We start from the raw sequence: 22,914 nt of genomic DNA on the forward strand, positions 1-22,914 counted from the left end.
CACAACAAGACATACTCAATTACTGCTGACACACATTTTCTATGTGTCGTTTCACATTTACATGCAAATATTTATTGTAATTATGACTACAGTTCAGCATTTGCATCGGTGAGTTTGACTACGGTTCCTGTCTGACGTATCAATTTGGTTGCACTGTAAACTGAGGACCCCTTCAAAGATCGGAAAAGGAAGAAGTGTCGTTGAAAATAAAATTGTGTGTATCTGCATTTATTTTATTTGATTTTTTTTTATAAGTTTGGGGTTCAGGGATCAAGTCAAATCAAGTCAAGTGCAACTTTATTGACAAATGTACAGCACAGATGAAATTTCTTCCCTCTCAAGACAACATGCAACAAGAGGAGCCGCTGCGGGTGATCTACTGATTTACAGAGTATCCTGTGTGCTTGTATCCAAACAAAAACCAATGAAAGCACTGATGAAGAATCTACATTTGTAGTTGCTAACCCTGCCAGTAACGTGTTGTTCCAAACCACTGTTTCGGCCCATGATGTTTGGTGGCCGTTAAATTGTGTTTGGGTTAATCTCTCTGTGTGATGGAGATCTCCACCTGCTCCTCTCAGATTGGCAGCCTTCATCCCCGATGTAAACAACCAATCGGTGTAGGGGAGAGTGGCCTGATTTGTCAATTGGTTTCAGAAGTGCTACCAGCTGCACTGGTTAAGTCCACAGTTTAAAAAGGACTCTGTTGGCTTCAGAGCTGGCTGGCTGTGTTGTGTATCTTGTCATGGCTGTTAGTCAGTCGGTCCCCATACTGGCTGTGTGTTTTGTACCAATGTTTTTTTTTCTTTAATGATGTGTTTTAGTGCCCTTTTGTCATAGCTATTTCATTCATTCATTCGTTCATTCATTTTGTTTTTCTTCTGTCTGTTTTTTTCGGGTGTAGTTCCAGGATCTTCACCATAATTTAATTCATTCGCTGAGTCATTTCATTCTTATGTTGTACCGAAGGTATTTGGGATTCGGGACTTGGTAGTGTTAACTCTGTTTTTGAGGTATAGTGTTGTGTTCTTGTTGTGTTGCGCCCCTGTTTTCCCAGTTTTTGTGTGGTTATGTGTTTAACAGTCAAAACCTTAATGTACCGCTTTTCTTGATTCCCATCTCCTACAACTATTTTCGACCCTTCAGTTGCCGTTATGTGGAAGGATCGTAACACTGCTCACAGCCTTTTTCTTTTATTTAATCGTCATGCATTGTGCTAGTGAGTGCTTTAGAATGATGAAACTACAGAGAATGTCTCAAAAGAGCAAAAACGTATCGACACTGTAACATCTGTAGTGGAGGTAAAGAAATTACATTCAGTAAATAATCATAAATTCACAGTCTCTCAGGTTCACTTAAGCCCTGGAAATATATGCCCATACACCCAAAAGCACAACAGAACAATACCTTCTCCTCAAAGACACGCAAGTATGTGCAGGATTTGGTCTTGAGTTTTATAAATGCAGCAAATGTTCAAGCCGAAAGACTTGTGGAAAGCACACAATCAAAGACTTGAGAGTGGGAAGGAAACTTGAAATTAAATGAAACTCTACACATCCCACAAAAGAAAACATGAGCTAATACCGTGGGGCATGTGCCACGTTGTTGTGCTCTGGAGGAAGTGTTTGAGTAGGTGGTGATGCAGGAAAAATGTGGGCAGGTGCACCAGATGCTTGACTATACAGGGTAGACAAGCATTTAAAAGAATCGGAGAGGCAGGGTTACATTCTAGAAGAGTGAAGGTGATAAATAATAAAGTGGCTGTTAGCTGCATCGTCAAATGATTCAGAAATGTGTCAAATTGGGAGTGTTTGATCTGTAGCATATCCCTTACGATGAAGGGGTTATGCCTTTGTATTAACAGCGCAGAAATCAGCAAGCACAACGCAGGTTTATTCGTTTTTTTTAACATAGGTCAACCACAGTTTATCCGAGAAAGACATTTCTTGCTCCAGAAACTCACACGTGGATAATAAAAATAATAATAATCCATCCATCCATCCATTTTTTGATCCGCTTTATCCTCACAAGGGTCACGGGGCGTGCTGGAGCCTATCCCAGCTGTCTTCGGGCAGTCGGCGGGGGACACCCTGGATCGGTTGTCAACCAATCGCGGGGTAAATAGTAATAATAAATGATTATAAGATAAGATAAGAAAACCTTTATTTGTCCCACAAATGGGAAAATTGCAAATTTATAATCATTATTATCATAATAATAGTTTTATCATAGAAAATAGAGACAGCATGAAGAGTGTGCATGGAAGAGAGCATCCATTACAAAAGACGCACAATGCTTGCAGTTGGCAGGCTAAATGAGGAATTATTGCAAATAGCTGCGACGTATTAAATACCTGGCCAGAACAAAAAACAGGTTTGGTTCTTTCTAGCTCAAGAAATATGAACACCTTTCTCTGTTCCTGCGGAGTTTGTATCGGTCTTGAGTGTTAGTATTTCCTAGCCTGTGTCTTCAAATTGCTTGAGGTGTCTGGATCAGAGAGTAAACTCTCAATTTATCACCTTGTCACTTGCGCTCCTCACCCTGTGGCAGTGAAATTTGGATCGTGATCAAAACAATGAGACCATCGAAGAAGACAGACCAATCCCTTTCTGTCTGAGCTCAACCTTGAATTCCTACATTGCAATCTATCATTAAAAGCACCTTGGAGATGAGTTTTCAAAGTAGAATCCCTGGTTCTCGACAATTCTATTCTCATTCTGTGTTTGTGTGTGTGTGAGAGATGGCCAAATGCCAATCCATTCCAACAGTGTGGTGCTGTAATCTGGTGTCAGGGTCCTGCCTGCTATGCTAAGACTCACAAAATCAATAAGTATCACAGATTAGTATTGTATGGAGCATGATTAAACATAGTGGAAGGGCGAATGGATGCCGTTATCTGGTGCGAAACTTTGAGGGAACGTCCAGTGTTGAGAATCATTTTTTTTCTGTAGTCCCACGTTGCCTGAAGCATCTTTCCAAAAAGAAAGTTTTGTCTATGAGTTCACAGAGGGGTAGACAATACTGTAATACTGTATCTGTTATCGAAACAGGGCATTAATTATCTGCCCCACATTGCAAGGCAAAACTGGGAGTTTAGGTTACCATAGCACCTCAACTTTATTTGGGCTTCATCACTCAATTGTGTCAGGTTTGTAGTGACTCCCATTTATCATGAGCTTGATTTGATTGCTTCATTGTGAACACAGCCACATCTCTAGTTATGAGAGTGTGCACACTTGTGCAATTTTAAATGATCTCTTTCAATTATTTTTTTAATTGATTTGCACAGGTTATAGGTTATTTTAGTGATGGTAAAAGTTTGGAAATTATTTAAATTGGTCTTTTTGTTGTTGTTTTTGTAGGTATATACAGCATCACAAAAATCTGACAGTTGACCAGGGGTGTGTAGATTTTTTTTTATAACCCCTGTAAGGGGGTCAGCCATCATATCAGAAGTGGAAGTGGAAGTGGAGGATTGTTCAAGAGTAAGCGAACTTTAATTAGAAAATAATCATCCTTTGGATTCCACTACTCCTCTCTAATTGTCACACGGTGGGTTATAAAATGTCCAATGGCAACACTTAATGCAAAAATTTTGTTCTCACGAGCCATCTCATTGCGAACAAAAATGTGAATGAAGTGAAAGGTTTTTGAACCTTGGAAAATCACTGAGTTCACACTCTCAAAAATTAAGTCTGTCAGATTTTCTTTGTCCTCCATAAAAGCAAACAAAAATATCCTTGTTGACATTCCAGGGCATCACCTTGGACTGAGAACTTCTGAACTTATTTTTTATATTTTTGGGAATAAAATTAAACACTACCCAGGCAGTCATTCCCAAACATAAAAAGTGTCGGGGACCAACGTGAAATCTGAGAAGGATCTGAGCCCACCAAAATCTCAACATTTGAGGGTCAATCATTTCTTAATACGAATACAGTTTTCATAACCAGAACAAGTCTTTGCGAACAATGAACATGGTTATCCAAAATGCAAACGAATATTCGCTCCAATTTACTATTTCTGAACTTTAATCGTGGGTTTTATCCATAAACATTAGTATCCTATTTTCATTTTCTCACAAGTGGAAAAAACAAAAAACAAACAAAACAAAAAACTAAATAGAAGCCTAACGGTTTGCAGTTTTTATTTTCACACATAAAGTACAAAAAAATGACCAACTTAGTCCACATAATGCCTGAGCGTTGACATTCACTATTAATTTGTCATTTATTGTCTCCGTTAACATCAAACAATTTTACTCAACCTACCTCCCTTTTTTTTTTTTTTTTTTTACATGATCAGCGGGGGGTCATCACCTCAACTAAGCCCCTGTCCACTGTGTACTATTTTCTCCCGGTGTACTTTCAACCCGAGCCCAGCCCCCCTCCCGAGGCATTGTTAATGAAAAGAGTCCTTGACCTTCTCCAGCAACACTTTGGCCCTGATTAAAACCCCTGAGAGGGCGATAGTGTTGGGAGTGAATCATTTGTCAAGTCCTTAATATTTGATCAGTCCTGTAAGCAGGAAAAACATGATCATTTTTTAAATGAGAATCTCATCACAATGCATTTCTTGTGACAAAGTGATGGAGTCTAAAGCTGACGCGATAGATGTATCGACTGCACACACAGAAGGTATCATACATTAAACTTGATCAGCGAGATCAAATGCCAACCGCATTGCAGCATGATCTCTTTTCTCACCCATTTGTTTTGACCTTATGAAGCTGATGTACTGTGTCCTGAAAGGTGTTGAAAGAAATTTATCATGAATGACTATCCTTCAAATAATAATTATGAATGAAGTAAAACTGAATAATATGCCGCACCACTGATGATCCCTCCTAGAACACTTAGCGTGCAACATCACCTGGAAAAATAGAAATGTTTGATGATCAAATTTGAAAAATTGACTATTAAATGCCAACCCTTTGGGGAACTTTGTGCCCTGCCACGGACAAGAAAGATGACAAAGATCCTGATATACTACTTTGTGGTTTGAGCATTGACGCTTACCAGTTTGAGAGACTTTGCCTGAGATGTGTTTCTCTTGTCATGTTGTTACATGAGCAAACATTTGCAAGGTTAAGTGTAATTAAATGTATAGCCAATTATTCTGTGTTACTTTGGAGAGCAGCTGCTAAAATGGATTGCAATTGTTGTTTTTGAGAGGAATTAGAGAGGAAGCATGTACATTAAAAAAAATAAAAAAATTAAAACGGTGGGTTGAATGAATGCAATTTAAATTTGTGAAGTGTTTGCATGAAATATAATCATTTGGATCCAGATACATTTTTTTAAAGTCGACTATTCATTTACTGAGGAAAAAAATGTATCTAGATCCAAATTATTTTATTGTGTGCAACTTCTTGACATCATAAAATTGAGTAGTTTCAACACATAATGGTTTTCAGTGCAATTTGGATGATTTTGAATTGGGTCTCATGTAGACACAAGCAAGAAGTGCACACTTGGTGTGAAACTTGCGGTTGAGAGACTTTCTTTTTCTTGCTGCTTTATTTGCTGACCAAGAGATTGGTTTCGCTATCCCTCCTCTGGAATCTGATCGGGAAGGACACATGGACTGCTTTTCTTCATTTGTCACTGGTCCTTCGCCCCAAAGGTAGCTTTATCTTCCAAGTACCGGTACATGTTTATGCCTATTACCAGACCCATTTTTTTTTCTTTTTCAGAATTCAGTCGGTTTCTTGGTGTCCTAAAACAAGTGACTTCATGACATCGAGTAATCTAAATTCCAGAGCCAATAACAAGTGTACATCCTGCTCAATGGCAATTGTGTGTTTTCCATATTAATTAATACACACACACACACACACACATCCAAACAGATGCACACCTGTTTTAGGATCCCAGCAGCCATTTCATGTCCACAGTCAAAGATGATGTGAAACTCCTTCCCTCTCTTCATCTCCTTTAAAAGTGGTTTGGCATCTTTGGTCTCTGCTGGAAGCTGCCGGATCTTTAATCGAATGTTGTACCGCGATGGGGCCTTGATAAGTTCTTGTAATCGAATTAGACCTTGTAAAACAGCAGAAAAAAAATACCATTGCATGTTTTTCTCATGATAGTTTTTTTTTTTTTTTTAAAGCAAATACAACGGGTTCAGCATACAGGGACCTTTTCAAAAATGCACCTGTCCACAGAAACAAGATAAGAAGTGCTTGTAAAGAAGCTTGTGCCAGCAATTGCATTGTAGTCCTTGTTTGATATTAGCATCCGTTCAACCCATTTTAAATGGTAACTGAGTAATTACTCTTTCAAACTCATACAAATTCACCTCATTTCATTTTTGGGAAAAACAAAGTACAGATTGCATTTGGACAGTTATTTTGCTGGTTGCGTTCTAGACCAGGGGTGAGCAACTCTGGTCCGTGAGGGCCGTTGTCCTGCCTGTTGTAGATGTCTGTCTCCTCCAACACCACGTTATATGTCAGCATATGCATGGAACAAATTATCTTTCTAAGCCAGTGTTTTGGTTCATAGTCTCTTCTCCCTTATGGCCTCATCAAAACTCTCTCTTGCCACAGCTGCTGTAGCAGCAGTTTTCTCGGGAGTTGTAAGGATGTCATGCCTGGCTAGCAGAGCTGTAACACATGCTGCTGCCATCTCCGTTATGCCATTACAACGTTGAACTATTAGACAAGTCCCATTGTGGTTATTGATTTGCTTGTTTGCTCCCCGCTTTGCGGAAAAACTGCTCATACAGAGATTGTTCGACCACTTTTAAATTCCATTCCTGAAATGATGCCGTTGTTCAGAACAACACGGGTGTGATTTTAGAGTGTGATTGCTGCACTGAATTTGCCCATTCAGAATCTCAATACGGTGTCTATGCTGAAAGAACAAATACAAATAGTTTACTTATAAGGATTGATTTACAATTGGTCACAAAGTGATCTCATGTTTGGAACGTCTGCCTCACATTTGCCAGGATCTCTTTTTCAATCTCAGTTCCGGTATTCTTGTTTGGGATATGCATGTCTCTCTTCATAATGTTGTGGTTAGTAAAGTTAATTCATTTTTAGAAGCAAACATGGTTTCCTGCGTGGCTCTGTGTCAAGGTCTGCTTTGTGAATGCATCATATGACATTAATTTTGATCCTCAAGTATCCGCTTTCAAATCGGCCATTTTACTACAGATTGGTCTTGTGTTGATTCTGAATGTGGAGATGCCATTTAGCTGCTGTTCAGCTCAAGGATGGATATTTTCTAGTGGAATACAGGGGTGGCCACCCCTAATATAAATGTAATTGTAATTGATTGAGTTCAGCATGTTTAATTAATTAATGTTGAAGAATTTCGAAGTGACCCTTGCATCCTTCGATTTTCTGTATGCAGCCCTCGTAGAAAGAAGTTCGGAGACCTCTGTACTAAGAGTTTCCATTGAAATTGTAAAGTGAATTTGTAACTCTGCAAATGCACAACTAACCTTCATATGTGACTTCATTGAACTACAATGTTCAAGACACTGCAATATTTACTGTTTATGTGGCAGATGCCTTGGCCTTAGGATATAAATAAAAACAGCAACAGCCTAATTTGTAGCCGATGCGAAGTTGCCCTTTTAATCAGAACAAGACGCATTAAAAACGTTGTCTTAGGACTCCGAGCAGGGCAATACTCAGTTGTGTTGGAGAGAGTTCAGGGCAGTCTGGCAGCTTGTCTCTCAGGCTGGCATCCAACTCTGGCCCTGCCATATGTTACTGTACATAGCCTGATTGGCTTACTTGTGACCCTGCTTCACAGTTATGCATTTCCCTTTTTAATTCACAAAAAAATAAAGATTACTGAATGAAGTATTGACTACCTATCTATCTATCTATCTATCTATCTATCTCGTGTTCACCATGTGGATAAAGCTGCCGTTATTGCACAATTCTTGTCTGTGCATGAACGGGAATAATCATTTGCCAGTGAAGCTTCACTTTGTGCGGCTGCACGTGTTTCTTGCTACTGATATAAGAGACAAAAAAAGTATCTTAAGTTACATTTAATTTGAACAAAGGGAACAAGTACCACGCTGGGGTCTGTGCATGGCAACCAACCGGTAAACTTTTTTTAGTGTCCGTAAATAAGAAATAAAAGCTCACCAGTGCTGTCATCATAAACAACTGTAACTGTTTTCCACTTGAAGAAGTAGACCAAGTCCAGGATTGCTCTGCTCAAGGATGAGAAGTCTGGATATAGGCTGACATAGAAAATGTCTCTGTTGTCTGAAACCTGGTGCTTCCACTTGGTCTGGATGTGAGGCACCCCCAGTGCATTACAGATGGACTGGACAGCATTAGCTGAGGAACTGTGAGAAGGCCCAAATATAGCTGCCACTCCGAGCGAAAGTTGGTCACAGGCTGGAGCATAGGAAAAAATATATTAATAAGCACACCAACATACGCAAAACGAGATGCACATTGTAGAAATACAGGGCATATAGTGAAACACCAGGCTGTATTATAAAACGTATTATGTAAATTCTTTGGAAAATTCTGAACAGCAAAAACGTCTTAAGTAGACTTTTGACCGATCTCATCGCGTGTATTGAATTTCGATATTTTTCATTTTATGCGAAATTGCAGATCGACAGCAATGTCATTATTTGGCCGATCTATCAATGGTGTCATTCATCAGATCCACAAAACCACATCTTATAGCAAACACAACCTCATTCACTCCGGTGTCATTCTGTGGTGCAATAGTGTATATGTGAGCACAAAAGGTAATCTATTTTTAGCCTTGTCACAGGTCATTGCGAGTGGAAACCCTTTGCGCTGGAAGCCGGAAGTTCACCTCCCCACGCTTGATCCTCACAAAGTAATTGCGCTTGTGTAGTTTTGTTTTGTTTTGACTGGTAAAAAGTCAGAAAAACATTTTAATTACGTCAAAAGAATTACCCACAGCACGTGTGATACTTATTTCATTCTAACATCTCTTTCATTCAAAATAGCTTTCATCACTTTGCATAAACAGTGTGTACGTCTGGCCACCACATTCATCCAATATAGGATGCAACCAGCAAGCAGCCGTGCTGTTTGTGACGTCAGGCATTAAATATTTGCAAACCAAGGATATGGGATATAACCAAACATGGTTCAAGGTATTCTCGAGACGCAATTGCAAATAAAATCAAATCATTCTGCGTGCATCGGGGTAAATCTGTACAGCTACACGGAAGCCACTCGGCTTTGAGAATGTGCTGACTGTGTCACATACACGCCAAGTAAAAAGTGGACAAACAATGGAGGACAAAATAATCATTGTGATCTGTCGGCACGAGACTTGTACAACAAAGCCAGCTTCCAAAAAGGAGCACATGTAAGCTAATTAGCATAGCTGGTAACTATGGGTATGGACTTGACTACTGCTGTTGAACCAAGATAGCAATAGTTTTAGCAAATGAATAACTGGCGATGTCCATGAAATTTTTTTCATTGTCATACAAGATGTTGTAAATATGTAAACATTACATTATATTTAATAGTTTCTAAAAGATTTTGTGGGTTGAAATTATATTTCCAATGCATTTTCGCTGTGGCAGGTGTCGAGAGTAAATAAGTTGTTTAAACAGATATATTGCACCATCTTCTGATGGAATCGGTGATCGCGTATCTTTTTTTTTCAAGCCTTCTGATTGCTGATTGTTGACCAAAACCCTGATCACGTAAAACCTACTCTTAAGGTACTCTACAACTCTGTGTTGATATGACTGAGGTGCTACTTGTGCCATACTTTTTCTATTCACACTTGTTTGGTCATGCTTGGTCCGGTCAAAACAAACTCAAATGGGATTGATCTGGTAGTGTGGTTCATTGGTGTGAACGCCATTGTCAAATCCATGGTGTGCACCAAACAAGCAGACCAAGACCGCTTGAAGAATCAATCCCTGTTTACCTGTAAGTGTTCTCAAACTTTTATCTCTGGGTGGATGCCTTTTGGAAAACTGTGTCAATGAGTTCCTTCATACTTTTAGTACTTTGCAATTATTTGAGTGGCACGAAAGACAAGAAGCTCGGCCCGGTGGTCCAGTGGTTCGCGCGTCGACCTCACAGTGCAGAAGTACCGGGTTCAATTCCAGCTCCGGCCTCCCTGTGTGGAGTTAGCATGTTCCCCGCGGGCCTGCGTGAGTTTTCTCCGGGTACTCCGGTTTCCTCCCACATTCCAAAAACATGCATGGCAGGCTGATTGAATACTCTAAATAGTCCCTAGGTGTGGGTATGAGCGTGGATGGTTGATTGTCTCTGCGTGCCCTGCGATTGGCTGGCAACCGGTTAAGGGTGTCCCTTGCCTACTGCCCGAAGACGGCTGGGATAGTCTCCAGCACCCCCCCCCCCCCCCCCCCCCGCGACCCTTGTGAGGATTAAGCGGATCAGAAAATGGATGGATGGAAAGACAAGAAGCTGCAAAACATTTCCCTCCTAAACCTTGCCGTCTTAAACATTATTTTAGATGATGAAGTCATCTCAGTCACTTAGCCACAATCTAATGACCTGTAATTGATGAGAGACTTAAACTTCCCACTTGATGCACATTCAAAGTAGACAGATTATAGCTCTTTATTGTCCAGCTCTGGGGGACAAAACACGTCTTTGAATTACTCCCGCTGAGTCATTACATGGAAACAATCAATCGTAGCTGTTTATACTTGAAATAGTCAGCCATTTCCTCCTGATTTGTTTTCAATTGTCACAAGCTATGTAACCGAGGCTCAAAATTTTTTGACTAGGCATGTGAAATTGTCATCTGCACACACATACAGACATACTGTACATACATACAGACATGCAAAAAAACATACAAAAATACATCCATATAGGCTCTACAATAAAAATCGTATACCTTTTCTGGAGGCCTCAAAGCTGTCATAGATGTTTATCCTTTGGATGTCATATGTCAGAGTGGTGTTTGGCAGTAGAGTTCGGTTTCTGTTGATTGTGTTTAAAGCAAATTTAAAGGCTAGTTCTTCAGCACCCGACGGTCCACTTTCGATGGACTCAAATATCCCTCCTGTCAAATGCAAAAGAAATTTTTTCATCAGACAACATTGACAACATGCAGCATTCAGGCAACACAATGTGAATGGAGAGTGATACATCATAAAATGACTCTTAACACCACCAATTTAATACTTTTGAAATAAAGGGGATGTCACATTTCAAATTCATTTCATTTATTCTGATTAACTGATACCTTCGTCGAAATAATGCTTGTGTACATTTCCAATGTGTGTCTAACAGTTCAGCAGCTCTACACCCTCCTTCTCCTGAGTTGTGTTGCAGAGCAGCAGCCTAAGGAGCCAGGCTTCCCTGTTTCCAGGCAATTCATTTTGCTCCTCCATGGGGTGACTGAAGCGTTCTATAAAAACAATAAATACTAAATACCAAATTCAATAAAACACTACTACAGTACACTTGTCTTCCGCTCCAAAATGATACATAACTGCGCACCTTGTCCATGAATCAATTCTTTGCAAAATCACTTGAATTGAAAATTTTAGGTTGACTGTATTAATCTAAAAAAGGATAAGTCTCGATTTTGTATTTATGTAAATGTGTTTGTTTTTTTAAACAAAAACAAGACACATATGGATTCAATCAGACACCTAGACAACATAGGTGCAGTGTGTGACTGACAATAAAGTTGTACTTGACTTGACTTGAAAGACTGAGACTGCCTGAGAGCAACCGGCTTCTCTTTGAAATGTAGTCATCATAGTCATTCATAAAGCCAATGAAAAAACTGAGAAATAAGGGCTTCAGTGTAAGGCACATGGAATGGAAAAGTGTGTTTAACATATGGACCCCCGCAGCAATAGCCCTCCAGTGAATACTCCTGCCAGTCAGCAAACGAATTGACAGAGATAAGGCCTGAGGAGTTGGGGGGGGGGGGGGGGGTTGCTTGGGTTTTTCGATCAATGTACTCTGACTAACCTGTGATTCAATCAATGGAGACCATAGGGAGCTGTAGAGAGCATCAGTGAGGGATTGAAGTGTTTTGTTTGGGTTAACCCTTGACCTGGCCCTGCTGACTTGATGTCAGTCACCACGAGCTCAGGCTTTTTTTTCCCCCCTTCAACAACCACCTTTGAACCACCACAGAAGGACCAACCTCAAGCCTTGATTCCATCCAAACACTTTATTGAGAATAACTGCAGGATCGGTGATGTTGTGCAAGATGTCCTATCATTGTTTCATTGTGGTGATTTCAAATGTTGGCTTCGCTTCTTCCGGAAGTTTGCTCTCTGCAGCCTAAAGCCAACATTTAAATAAAGATAACACTGACGAGCAACACTGTATCTCAATTTTAATTTGTATTCATCTCATGGGGTTGGGTGTGTGTGGGGGGGTTATTTTGCATACCATAATGAGCCTGCAGGAATGAATAAGTATCAGCTAAAGTGCTTGCACGGTAATAGGAAAGCTGCCTTTAAATTCAACTGCTCTCATTTGAGACACATTGTTTGACTTCTCCCATCAAAAGAAGCTGTCCACTGCGGTGAGATTCAGGGATAATGGTCTATGGATTTATCACAGTTGGTTTCCTGGTTTAAACCAAACTCAAGAACGAATATTACACACGGGATTATTGTGCTATAATTTACCCGAGCTGGCGGTAACGGTTGTAATAATCCGCACCAAGATTCATAAAATGCAACTCAAAAGACCAGTTCTCTCTGTTTGGTTGTCACATGCGAGTTTATGACAATGGCATTGATTTTGATGCAAAAGAAAAAAGATTTTCCCTGAAAACCAGTGTCTTTAATTGAGCTGAGCTCTCGAGAGAGGAAAATACTGCAAAGACAACTTATGTGTCTCTAGGGACAGACAGTAACCGCATTCTATTTTCTGATGACATTTTGCAGTGACAGCAACTGTATCACACTGAACAATAACTACAAGTCCCATTCATATCACTCACCTTGAAACTGCTCATGAAAAGAATATTTTCTAGTTATGACTAATTGGCCAGAGAGCAAACAACCATATAAGTGTCTGCAGGTATGGCATTTCTTGAGGATGTGATTCATGAGTCATTCATTTCCTTACCTAACATTGTGTTAGGCCCAATAAACATCAAACAAATGAGACCAATAGATGATCTTATTATCAATGTAATTCTCTGTTTCCGCCTATCTTATTGGCAGCATGATTGGAATCACACAAGTCGTTAAATGCCTCAGTTGTTCTTGTTCCTTCTTTATTGCTCTCCTTTTTCTTGTAAGTCGTCAGTTTTGGGAAGTTATTCTCGGTTGGTATTTGTCATCATTTGATTCTATTGTCCTTTCGAGACAAGACAATTTCCGTTTGTATTTTCCCTGCCTTTTGCAGGCGATCTTTGCTTCTCTCGTTTTATCCTGGTGTGTTGACCAGTGTCATTATTTGTGCTTTGTCCGTCTTGGGTTTGTTAATAACCCTTTTTGAACCATAATCTTATCCTTGTCTACGTTTGTGGGATCCACCCCTATGTGGATAATTACGGAACGTTACGATTCAATGAACGAACATTGTCCGACAAATATTGCTTCAGTTGGCAAATATTTCTGTTCACAAACAAAGTCTCTGAAGAGTCTGACTTAAAGCTTCCACTGTATTAGTTCGTGTGTTTTCACTGTAGAATGATGTTTTGTTTCCCCTCCAGGTGTCTATGATCAGATTTCGAGAGGAGTACGTTGTAGCTCTTTAAATCCGTTCAAATCTTGCACAAGGCGTAATTGTTTGGAAGAGCGGTGGCGTTATTTTTTAATGGTCTGTTTGTGCAGAACAGTTTGTACCTTTTCATGCAAGATCAACAGCAGAAGGCTGTATACTTCAGGGAGCTGTATGTAGCAGTTGATGGAGATTTAGAGGGAAAAGACTGAAGATGCTTCTACAAAGTGAGCCACTTGAGAATTGCAGATCCGCTGTTGTATTTATTCATCTGCCTTTTTAGACTGCACTTTTGCTCTCTATTCATCCATCTCTGCTTTTATTTAATCTGACGTACCCTGAGTACAGATTATTGCTCTAAATATAAGTACGTAATGAGTAATTTCCCTTTATTTCTTCTCAGTGCCTCTCAATCTTGGCACAGAAGTACAAAATGTGACCCTCTTTCCTCAGTCAGCGCCTTCGTGAACTACTCACATCAGGAAATGTCAATGAGCATTGCACAGTTGTTGGTGGTGGTGGTGGTGGTGGGGGTGTTGATTCTTGGGTGGCAGAAAACAAACTCACACTTACTGTCCAGATGTATAATAGCCGAGTCAGAGATGGAAATATCCACTTTGTGGCAACACGTGTGATCCAAGATTTAAGTAATGCAAAGAGTTTCTCAGCCAATTAGGCCATGTTGAAGGGCCATGTAAGTCCCATCTATTTTCTGATCCGCTTTATGCTCACAAGGGTCGCGGGGGGCGCTGGAGCCTATCCCAGCTATCTTCGGGCAGTAGGCGGGGGACACCCTGAACCGGTTGCCAGCCAATCGCAGGGCACACAGAGACGAACAACCATCTGCACTCACACTCACACTTTTAAGTCTTTGAAAATTAATTACAGTGAACATGTTTTGGCTCTGTTTTTGCTTTACACAGTGAATAAGTAGTAAAAGGATTTTAGATCTGTGATTTTGAAATAATACAGGCAAATAATTGGAGAAATTCTTGCAAATTAACATTTTTATCTTTATTATATTATTATTGTTTTAATTATATTTGATCTAACTGTAGTGATTGTTTATATATAACAAATGAAAAGTTTATCTCAGTTTTGACGACACAAACTGTTCTCAACAGTAAACAGGAAGAAATGCCAGCACAAATGCCAAAATGGCAAGACTCTTTGACCCTGCATTGACTTGAAAGGTCTCATTGAGATGACTATTTTCGCTCTCATAAAGATCCTCTTTCCAACTCTTCAGTCAGCCCACTGTTTTCACCATGTTTGATTTGAGGAGTGCTTATTATCTGATCCGCATTCATGAAGGGGATGATTGGAAAAGGTTCCGAATCCCCATCAGTCATTTTGCGTATTTGGTGATGTCGTTCGGTCTGACTGATGCCCCTGTTGTTTTCAAGGCTCTCGTAAATGACACACTTCCAAAAGGATTTAAACATTTTGTTCGTGTTTATTTAAATGACTTCCTAATCTTTTCTCAGAGCCGTCAGCTTGATTGTCAGATTTTCAGGGTCGTTCTGCGAACACCGTTACAACTCAGACTTGTCTTTAACTAACAGTTAATGCTCAGATATATTAGACGGTTCGTTAAGTAGCTTTAGGTTTTCTTTGGAAAAAAAAGAATGCATTGTTTTGGACCATAGTCACGTCCCTGGCTGGAAGTAAGAGACACAACTAGGATGCAAGTGCTACACACAGAGCTAAAGGTTAATCTTGTCATTAACGTACGTTTAGAGATGGCATTCACCTTTACTGTGGCCAGCTCCTATGCCCAAGTGTCCAGTCCGTAGCACATTATGTTTTCTTCACAGTCGAAAGATTATGGGTTCTTTTCTCATCTTGTGGGGCCTGCTTCTCATGCTTGTGTGAGTTATCGGTCAGGATTACTCTCGAGTAAAGGCTTTAATCTGTGAGCATCTTACGGTTCCAATTGTGGGCTCAGACATTTGTTCCCACTACTATCAATTCACAGCTAGATTTGGCGCTGCTATCAACCTGCAATAAACAAAATAGAACTGATCCGATACTGTAAAGGTCTGAAGCCTGCCAGTTCTTCCCAAATGACTGGGTTCCCACTGAGAGTTAGGTGTTAAGACAGCATTACAGAGCATTTTGCCTCTTGCAAGAGCTGCAGTTATGGTTCTTAAATCCCTGGATGCTGATGTGAGGCTTGAGTCGCTTATTGAGGGTAATTTCCCTCCACGTCGAAGAGAAAATACAGTTTGTTTCAAAGTCAAGTATTATCATTTGCTAAACCCTGAAAACAATGCTCCCGTCTGAGCATAACACGCACATTGTTTGCACCCTTTATCTAAAATGAGTAGCTTTGCTTTGGAACTAAGCAGAGGCGTATTGATTTTCTGTTCTGAGGCAAGTGGGTGATATTATCTTAAGTAATGGTTGAAAATGAGGAAAATGAAAGGTTGGGCAAATTGCTTCAGAGGTGATATTACTCCGCTGCAACAACATGACCTCACTGATGTGACATAATCATGGTCTACTTTGGGGAACAGCCATGCTCCTGATAAGATTACTGGTTAATTGGTTGGTGAAATGAGAAAATAGGAGCAAATGATCACTCTTTGACACAAACACAACCTTTTTTCCCCATCCATTATTCGGTTTAATGAAGTTATATTGTTCCTGATGGCGATGAAGCAGAGACGTCTATAAAGTCTCACAGTGTTAATGGGATCAATAGTGGATCTTTACTACTCAGAATAAAGGGTTTGCAGGTCACAGGAGTCTTGCACTTTACAAGTCCCCCATTTCTATCCTGCTGTTCTCTCCAGTAAATGTTCCCCATGGTAATACGATACAGTTATGCCCGACTGTTTCGGAATGTCTATAAATTCACCCATTCAGACATTTACCCACCATCTATACAACAATCCTGTGCATGTTATGTATGTAGTAAAGTGGGCCATAAACTTCGGATGTCACAATTCAGTGGCAATGGAGGAAGGAGGATGGAGAGCAATATGTGAGCTGAAGCAACTTTATATTTTGGATTAGTTTTCACACATTTATCATCCTGGCCTGGGTTCAGTTTTCTGCGTCCCTTGACTTGCAAACAACACATTAGTTGTATGACTCAGCTAGGAATGTAGGAAAGGGTACATTTTAAGCATGCTCTATTCATAATGAAGATGAGTGATATTGTCATTCTTATTTTATATACACATTTTTGGAAACAGCGAGAAAACAATAAAACACGTGTTTAAAAAGTTAGCTCGTGAAACTTGTAGACACATTGAAAAGACTAAAATGTCAGAGCATCTAACATTGGTTGCCGGTAACACTACATGAAAGAAATCTTTTGTCGGCGGCCTCATTTATTGCTCGCAAGGTCAGACAGCAAGTGCATTCAAGGAGGCGTGTGCATAAATAATTGTGAGAAAGGCTTTTTGATTTGCTCAGTATAATACTTGAATTCAGACATTCTGCCCTGCTTTTGTTAGTCTTTCCATTGACGTGTGTGGGCAAATTTTTAAAAGCTTTTTTTCCCCTTTTTTTTAACCATTGCTCTACCAATGACTCAAATGTTTAAAATCTAATAATTCTAATCACAAAGGAAGCATTTTCTCACATTCGTGCCTATCCCATTGATTGGTTTCACTCATAAAAGATAAAAGATCCCATTCTAAACAACTGAAAATCGAATTTGCTTTATCTGCCTGCTACTTGTTATCTGTTCAACGTGGATGGCTGTCATGAATAAAGGTAGATGTGAACCAGTGGAATGTGTAGTTTTGAATGTATTACAATTTTGTGGTATCAAGGGGAAATTGACCTCACACACCGATTTTTGTTGCATACCACACATAGAACCACATCACACACATGCAGACATACAAGGAGGGATTCAAAGTGAAAGAGGTGCGCAAAGAGTGCACCAGTTCATTCGTGGGGATGTTGCCTTGCTCAAGCGCACCACAACAGTAGCCAGGAAGCAGACTAGCATCTCTCCAACAATTAAAGCAACTGACATTCGTGCTTGTTGTGTCCTGTGTCTCCATTGAGAAAGTCTTTTCAGAACGTGCTACTCCCACCCCAGTAATTGTTCACATCACCATATTAAGATGCTGTCAATTTCAGACTGAATCACGGGGTCAAAAGTCAGGTATCCCGTCGGTTTCTTTAAGGCATCTGTTATGACATGCAAATCCAATCTACTCCTGGATGAATTCGTAGTCACTTCCAGTCACCCAAAATATGCTTCCACATTCCCAACCACATCTCTTGCAGCTCAACCGTTTCCTCCAATGCCAATAATAATAATATGTCTCCCCTGCTGTCACATCCATCGTTCATCCTGTCTCTACAGCTCTAAAACACTGCACTGCAAAACAGAAAAGGGAAGCAGAGAGAATGTTGTGTGACGGTGCGTATGTGTCAAAGTAAAAGTCAAATTGGAAGAGGGAAGCACCAAAGACAGAAATGTTGAGATAATGGTTCCATTTGGAGAGATTGTGATGAAAATGCATGGACAAATGAATTTGCTCCGAGATCATGTTGGCTGTAAAGCCATGAGAACATTGGGCACTTTGCCTTTAACAAGCCCTGACAATCAGAGCTTGGGGGAAAGAGAAGGTATCACACACTTCACGCCTGCAGGTTCCTTTCCAACATAAGACACTCTCACAGATAGATGCGCAGGCAGGCTCATAGTTTATGCACCCAAAAGACAATTATGCAATTTTAATCAGCATTCTGAGGTTATCTTTTCATGTTAAGGCAAAGGATTAAAAAGCATTGGTTGGTTGAAACGGTGAGAAGAATGTGATTCGTTAAAAATGTGCAGCACAGACAGTTTATAAATATTCATAAAAGCTTTCAAAAGTGGTCGTTACTTTTGCTTTATGCATGTTGTAGCATTTTAAAATCGCCCTGCATTTGCTGCAAATGATTTCCCATTTGAAGGAAACTGTGACTGGTGTTCTTCGACACACACAAGCTGTCACGCAAGTAAACAATCTTAGTGTGTGTGTGTGAATGAGAATCAGTCTCTTTTTTTATTCTTTAAATTATCTTTTTGTCTGAGTTGTTTTTATCATTTGGTGATACGTATGCCAGGGATTCATTTTTTCATAATTCATTTTTTTATATACTTTACGTTTTTACCAGTAGCATTTTGAGGTTTGCCATCCCCTAGTCGACAAATATTAGCATCTCAAATCTGGGGACTTGGATATCGAATCTCTTCTAAGCTCTACCAGTTATATATATTGAACCTTTTTTACTATTTGAGTTTACATTAAGGCTTTTCTGCAAAATGACTCATCTCACGTTATTATGGCTATAAGTTTGTTCTACACAAACCAAACAGTCTGCAGTCCTATTAAAATGCCATGTCTGATGCTTGTAAAAGCTGCATTTATGGTGAACCAAGCTTCCTCACCTAAAAATATTGCACTTGTCAAGTATCACCCCAAATGGTATTCTTTAGACAGTGAAGCTCATCATCAACTTGAAAAAAGGTTAAATTCATGTTAGATCATGTCATTCCTTAGATTTCTTGTCATGCCGTCTTTGCAGCAGCTGTACAATGACTGAGCTGTTTTGGTGTGAACAATATTAGTCTCCATCAAATCAAGCATGATAACGGTGTGAATGCCAAAACTTAGTTCAACTTTTGAGATCCTTTTTTGTGCACAGATCACCGACCGCATTGATGAAGGTGACTTAAGAAAAACTGTGGCTGCATGCTGTTGTTATTCAGATTCGGTTGAGGTCGCAATGATAGATACAGATGAATGAGGTCTTTCCAAACCAAAACCTAATGCTATTTGTGTCAGTCAGGTCAAGTTACGTTTATTTATGTAACTTGAATCACAAACAGTCTCAAAGGGCTTCACATGCCCACAGTTGACAAGGATTCATGACATCCCCTGACCTTAACCTCCCGTAGGGCAAGGAAAAACTACAAAAGAACAAAACATCACATTCTGAGACTACTAGCAGTTCATATCAGAATCAGAATCATCTTTATTGGCCAAGTATGTAGAACACACAAGGAATTTGTCTCCGGTATAACACGCTGCATTAGTATCATCGTAAACAACAAATCATTGAACCATTTTAGAGTAGTAAAGTAAATTTATATTCAATATAAGCATGCGATATGTGATGTTAATTCAATAAAATGCATTTCATGGTTTTTTTGTTGTTTTTTGTTTTTCCAATTTGTATTCATTCATTCATTCATAGCACCGGTAACCTGCCCAAGGATAAGAAGCCCATCTGGCAGATAATAAATGCCAAATGATATTCAATCCCCTTGTTAAACAGGCTTGCAGACACTAAATGCACTTCTGCAGCAATACTAAACATGGCCCAGACCCAGGTCTATCACATCCGCCCACATGGGCCACCAACAACTACACTTGCTGAGGTCCAAAACAATCCCACACACACTCCACGCAATCACCACCACCGCTTTCCATTACTGCTCCGCAGACCCATCAAGCTCCAGCCGCCTCCGCTTACATTCGCACACTTGTCTACGCACAACACTATGTGTGCAGACACACGTTTCCCCTTCGAGGCAAATTAACACTTGTGCACATACTCGTTCCAAACAGAGCATGTGCAAAATGGCATAAACCCATTGAGAGTTGTAAGCATTGCAACGATGGATGTGGAACTATGCAGGGGATAATTCTCACTTTCTCTACTTCAAATGCCTGAGTGTGAAGTGAATGTGGTAAGAGTATCCACAGGTAGTGTAATCAGACCAGTGAAGCCGAAAGACACACAATGCGGGAGCTCCTTGGAGCAGGACGTACATGGAAGGGAGATTACTGGAAGAAAGCGGAGCAGTTCAACAATGAAGCGATGGGGAACACAGTGATGGAGCCACTGGTTGAAAAATTGAAGCAAAGGTTTGACACTTCTAACGGCACACAACATGTGATGAGTAACAGGCATAAAATGAATGCATCTATAGTTTAAAGTTGCTTTATTTGAAAACTCTGTGTGTGTGTGTGTGTGTGTGTGTGTGTGTGTGTGTGTGTGTGTGTGTGTGTGTGTGTGTGTGTGTGTGTGTGTGTGTGTGTGTGTGTGTGTGTGTGTGTGTGTGCGTGTGTGTGTGTGTACCGGCGGCAAGGTTGTCGAGTGGTTAGCACGTTGACTTCACAGTGCAGACAGAGGTACCGGCTTCAATTCCAGCTCCGGAATTGTTTGCATGTTCTCCCTGTACTTGTGTGGGTTTTACCCGGGTCCTCCGGTTTCTTCCCACATTCCAAAAACAAACATAGCAGGCTGATTGAACACTCCAAATTGTCCCTAGGTGTGATTGTGAGCACGAATGGTTGTTTGTTTCTGTGTGCCCTGCAATTGGCTGGCAACCGGTTCAGGGTGTACCCCGCCTACTGCCCGAAGACAGCTGGGATAGGCTCCAGCACCCCCCGCGACCCTAGTGAGGATAAAGCGGTTCGGAAAATGAATGAATGTGTATACCGTATTTTTCGGATTATACGTCACTCCGGAAAATGCATAATTAAGAAGGAAAAAACATATATAAGTCGCATTTTTGGGGGAAATTTATTCGATAAAATCCAACACCAAAAACATACATGTCATCTTGATGTCATGATCCTGTTTGTGACCAACAGGTGGCACTGTAGGGCTCTCCCTGCAGCTGCACACCTGTTGGTCGTTATGCAATTGTTTAAAAGGACTCCCGGCACAACCACTCAGTGTCGGGTCATTGTTTGCTTGTTTGCTTCTGTCAGGTTAGTTTCAGTCATGTTTTGGTCACTGTTATGTTTTAGCTTCAGCCATGTTTTTTGTTTGATACTTTGGACTTTGTTTGTTTTGGATTTCGTTTTCTCTGTTTTAATACAATTTGTCAAGTACACCCTGATCCTCTCTCTTGCCTGCTTTTTGGGGTCCACCACCACCTCACAACGTGACACTTGAAAGGCAATTTAAAATAATAAAACTAGAGAACAACAGCTGAATAAGTGTACGATATGCTAACGTTACATGAAGCTTAAACAACGAACTGTGAATGTGCCTGGTATGTTCACATAACATATTAAGAGTTATTTAGACAACTATAGCACAAAGAACATGCTAACAAATTTACCAAACCATCAGCGTCACTCCAAATCACGAAATCCAATGAAATCTTAATGCTCCGTGTCACTTTTAAACAACTCCGCCAACTCCGGAGGTAGAAGATGCAGTGCTTCCTCTTCTACGTCGCTTACGTCAGAGTCATCGTCTGTTGTTTTTCTCAGTTACTGCCAATGTGGAAAGTATCAACACAGGCCGAGAGCACCCTCTTGCAGTTTAATGTGAAAATAATGTGATGTGTGCAATGTGTTAACCATTTCACACATAAGTTGCTGCAGAGTATAAGTCGCACCCCCGGCCAAACTATGAATAACACTGTGACTTATACTCGGGGAAAATACGGTATACTGTATATATATATATATATATATATATATATATATATACACAATTTACCGTGAATTTCTCGTCTTAAGAGTTACTGCATGTATATAGTTAATAACAATTGACACGTACACTTTGGACCTTTGTCCTTCCTGCCAGCTGACAGGCTATTGGTTATGGCAAGACTCACATTGTTCAATGAAATTTTTGCGACAATGGATAGATGGATCTTGTGATTTGGTGAAGAATGCAATAATTTCGCTCAGAAAAAAATGGCATGGCGGAAAATGAACTGAGTGAGTCAGTACAACGGAAGTGCGTGGCATATACCCAATTTTGAGACAATGAACGGCTATTGCGTGGGATATACAAAATGTTGAAACAATGAACAGTTATTGCTCGCCATAAATGCACCAAGATGACATTAAACGAAATGTCCAGTCAACCAGATTTCCAAAATGGTAGGCAGAAGGCTGCGGTGTGCGAAGGCGGAAGTTCTGCCTATAGACACTCGCGCATCCAATTGCAAAAGTAACAGCAGCCAGGAATGGATAGATACAGAAAGAGAGGGCGGCCTTGCCAGTGGCGAAACACCGGTCAGCACGTCAACGCTAAACCCCCTGTCGCTTTCCTTCTCTTATCTCTCACTTCTTCTTTTTCTCTGTGGCACTGGCAGAATCCTACCACAGAATGAGATGCTTCAAAGCGGTCACGCCAGCGGCAAAAGCCGGGTCACTGCACTGGCTCTCAGCGCTTTGTCTTCCTCCTCCTCTCCCCCCCTACATTTTCTCCATGGCATTGTCAGAATCATGCCCGAGAATGAGGCACTTCAAAGAGCTTCA

General features: G+C 40.3%; 1 protein-coding gene across 1 annotated transcript in view; it reads right to left on the reverse strand.

The window, feature by feature from the left end:
- Positions 1-22,914, reverse strand: part of LOC147203508 (glutamate receptor ionotropic, kainate 2-like) — a 141,954-nt gene that overhangs the window by 89,722 nt on the left and 29,318 nt on the right. The window contains exons 2-4 of the mRNA XM_086113181.1: positions 10,854-11,021; positions 8,114-8,371; positions 5,860-6,041 (exon numbers count right to left, since the gene is read on the reverse strand). Of these exons, the coding sequence (XP_085969307.1) occupies positions 5,860-6,041; positions 8,114-8,371; positions 10,854-11,021 (608 nt within the window). The remainder of the gene's footprint in view (positions 1-5,859; positions 6,042-8,113; positions 8,372-10,853; positions 11,022-22,914) is intronic.

The sequence above is a fragment of the Hippocampus guttulatus genome, chromosome 6 (genome assembly GCF_054856545.1).
Source record: "Hippocampus guttulatus isolate MCC_2025c chromosome 6, RoL_Hgut_1.0, whole genome shotgun sequence".
NCBI lineage: Eukaryota > Metazoa > Chordata > Actinopteri > Syngnathiformes > Syngnathidae > Hippocampus > Hippocampus guttulatus.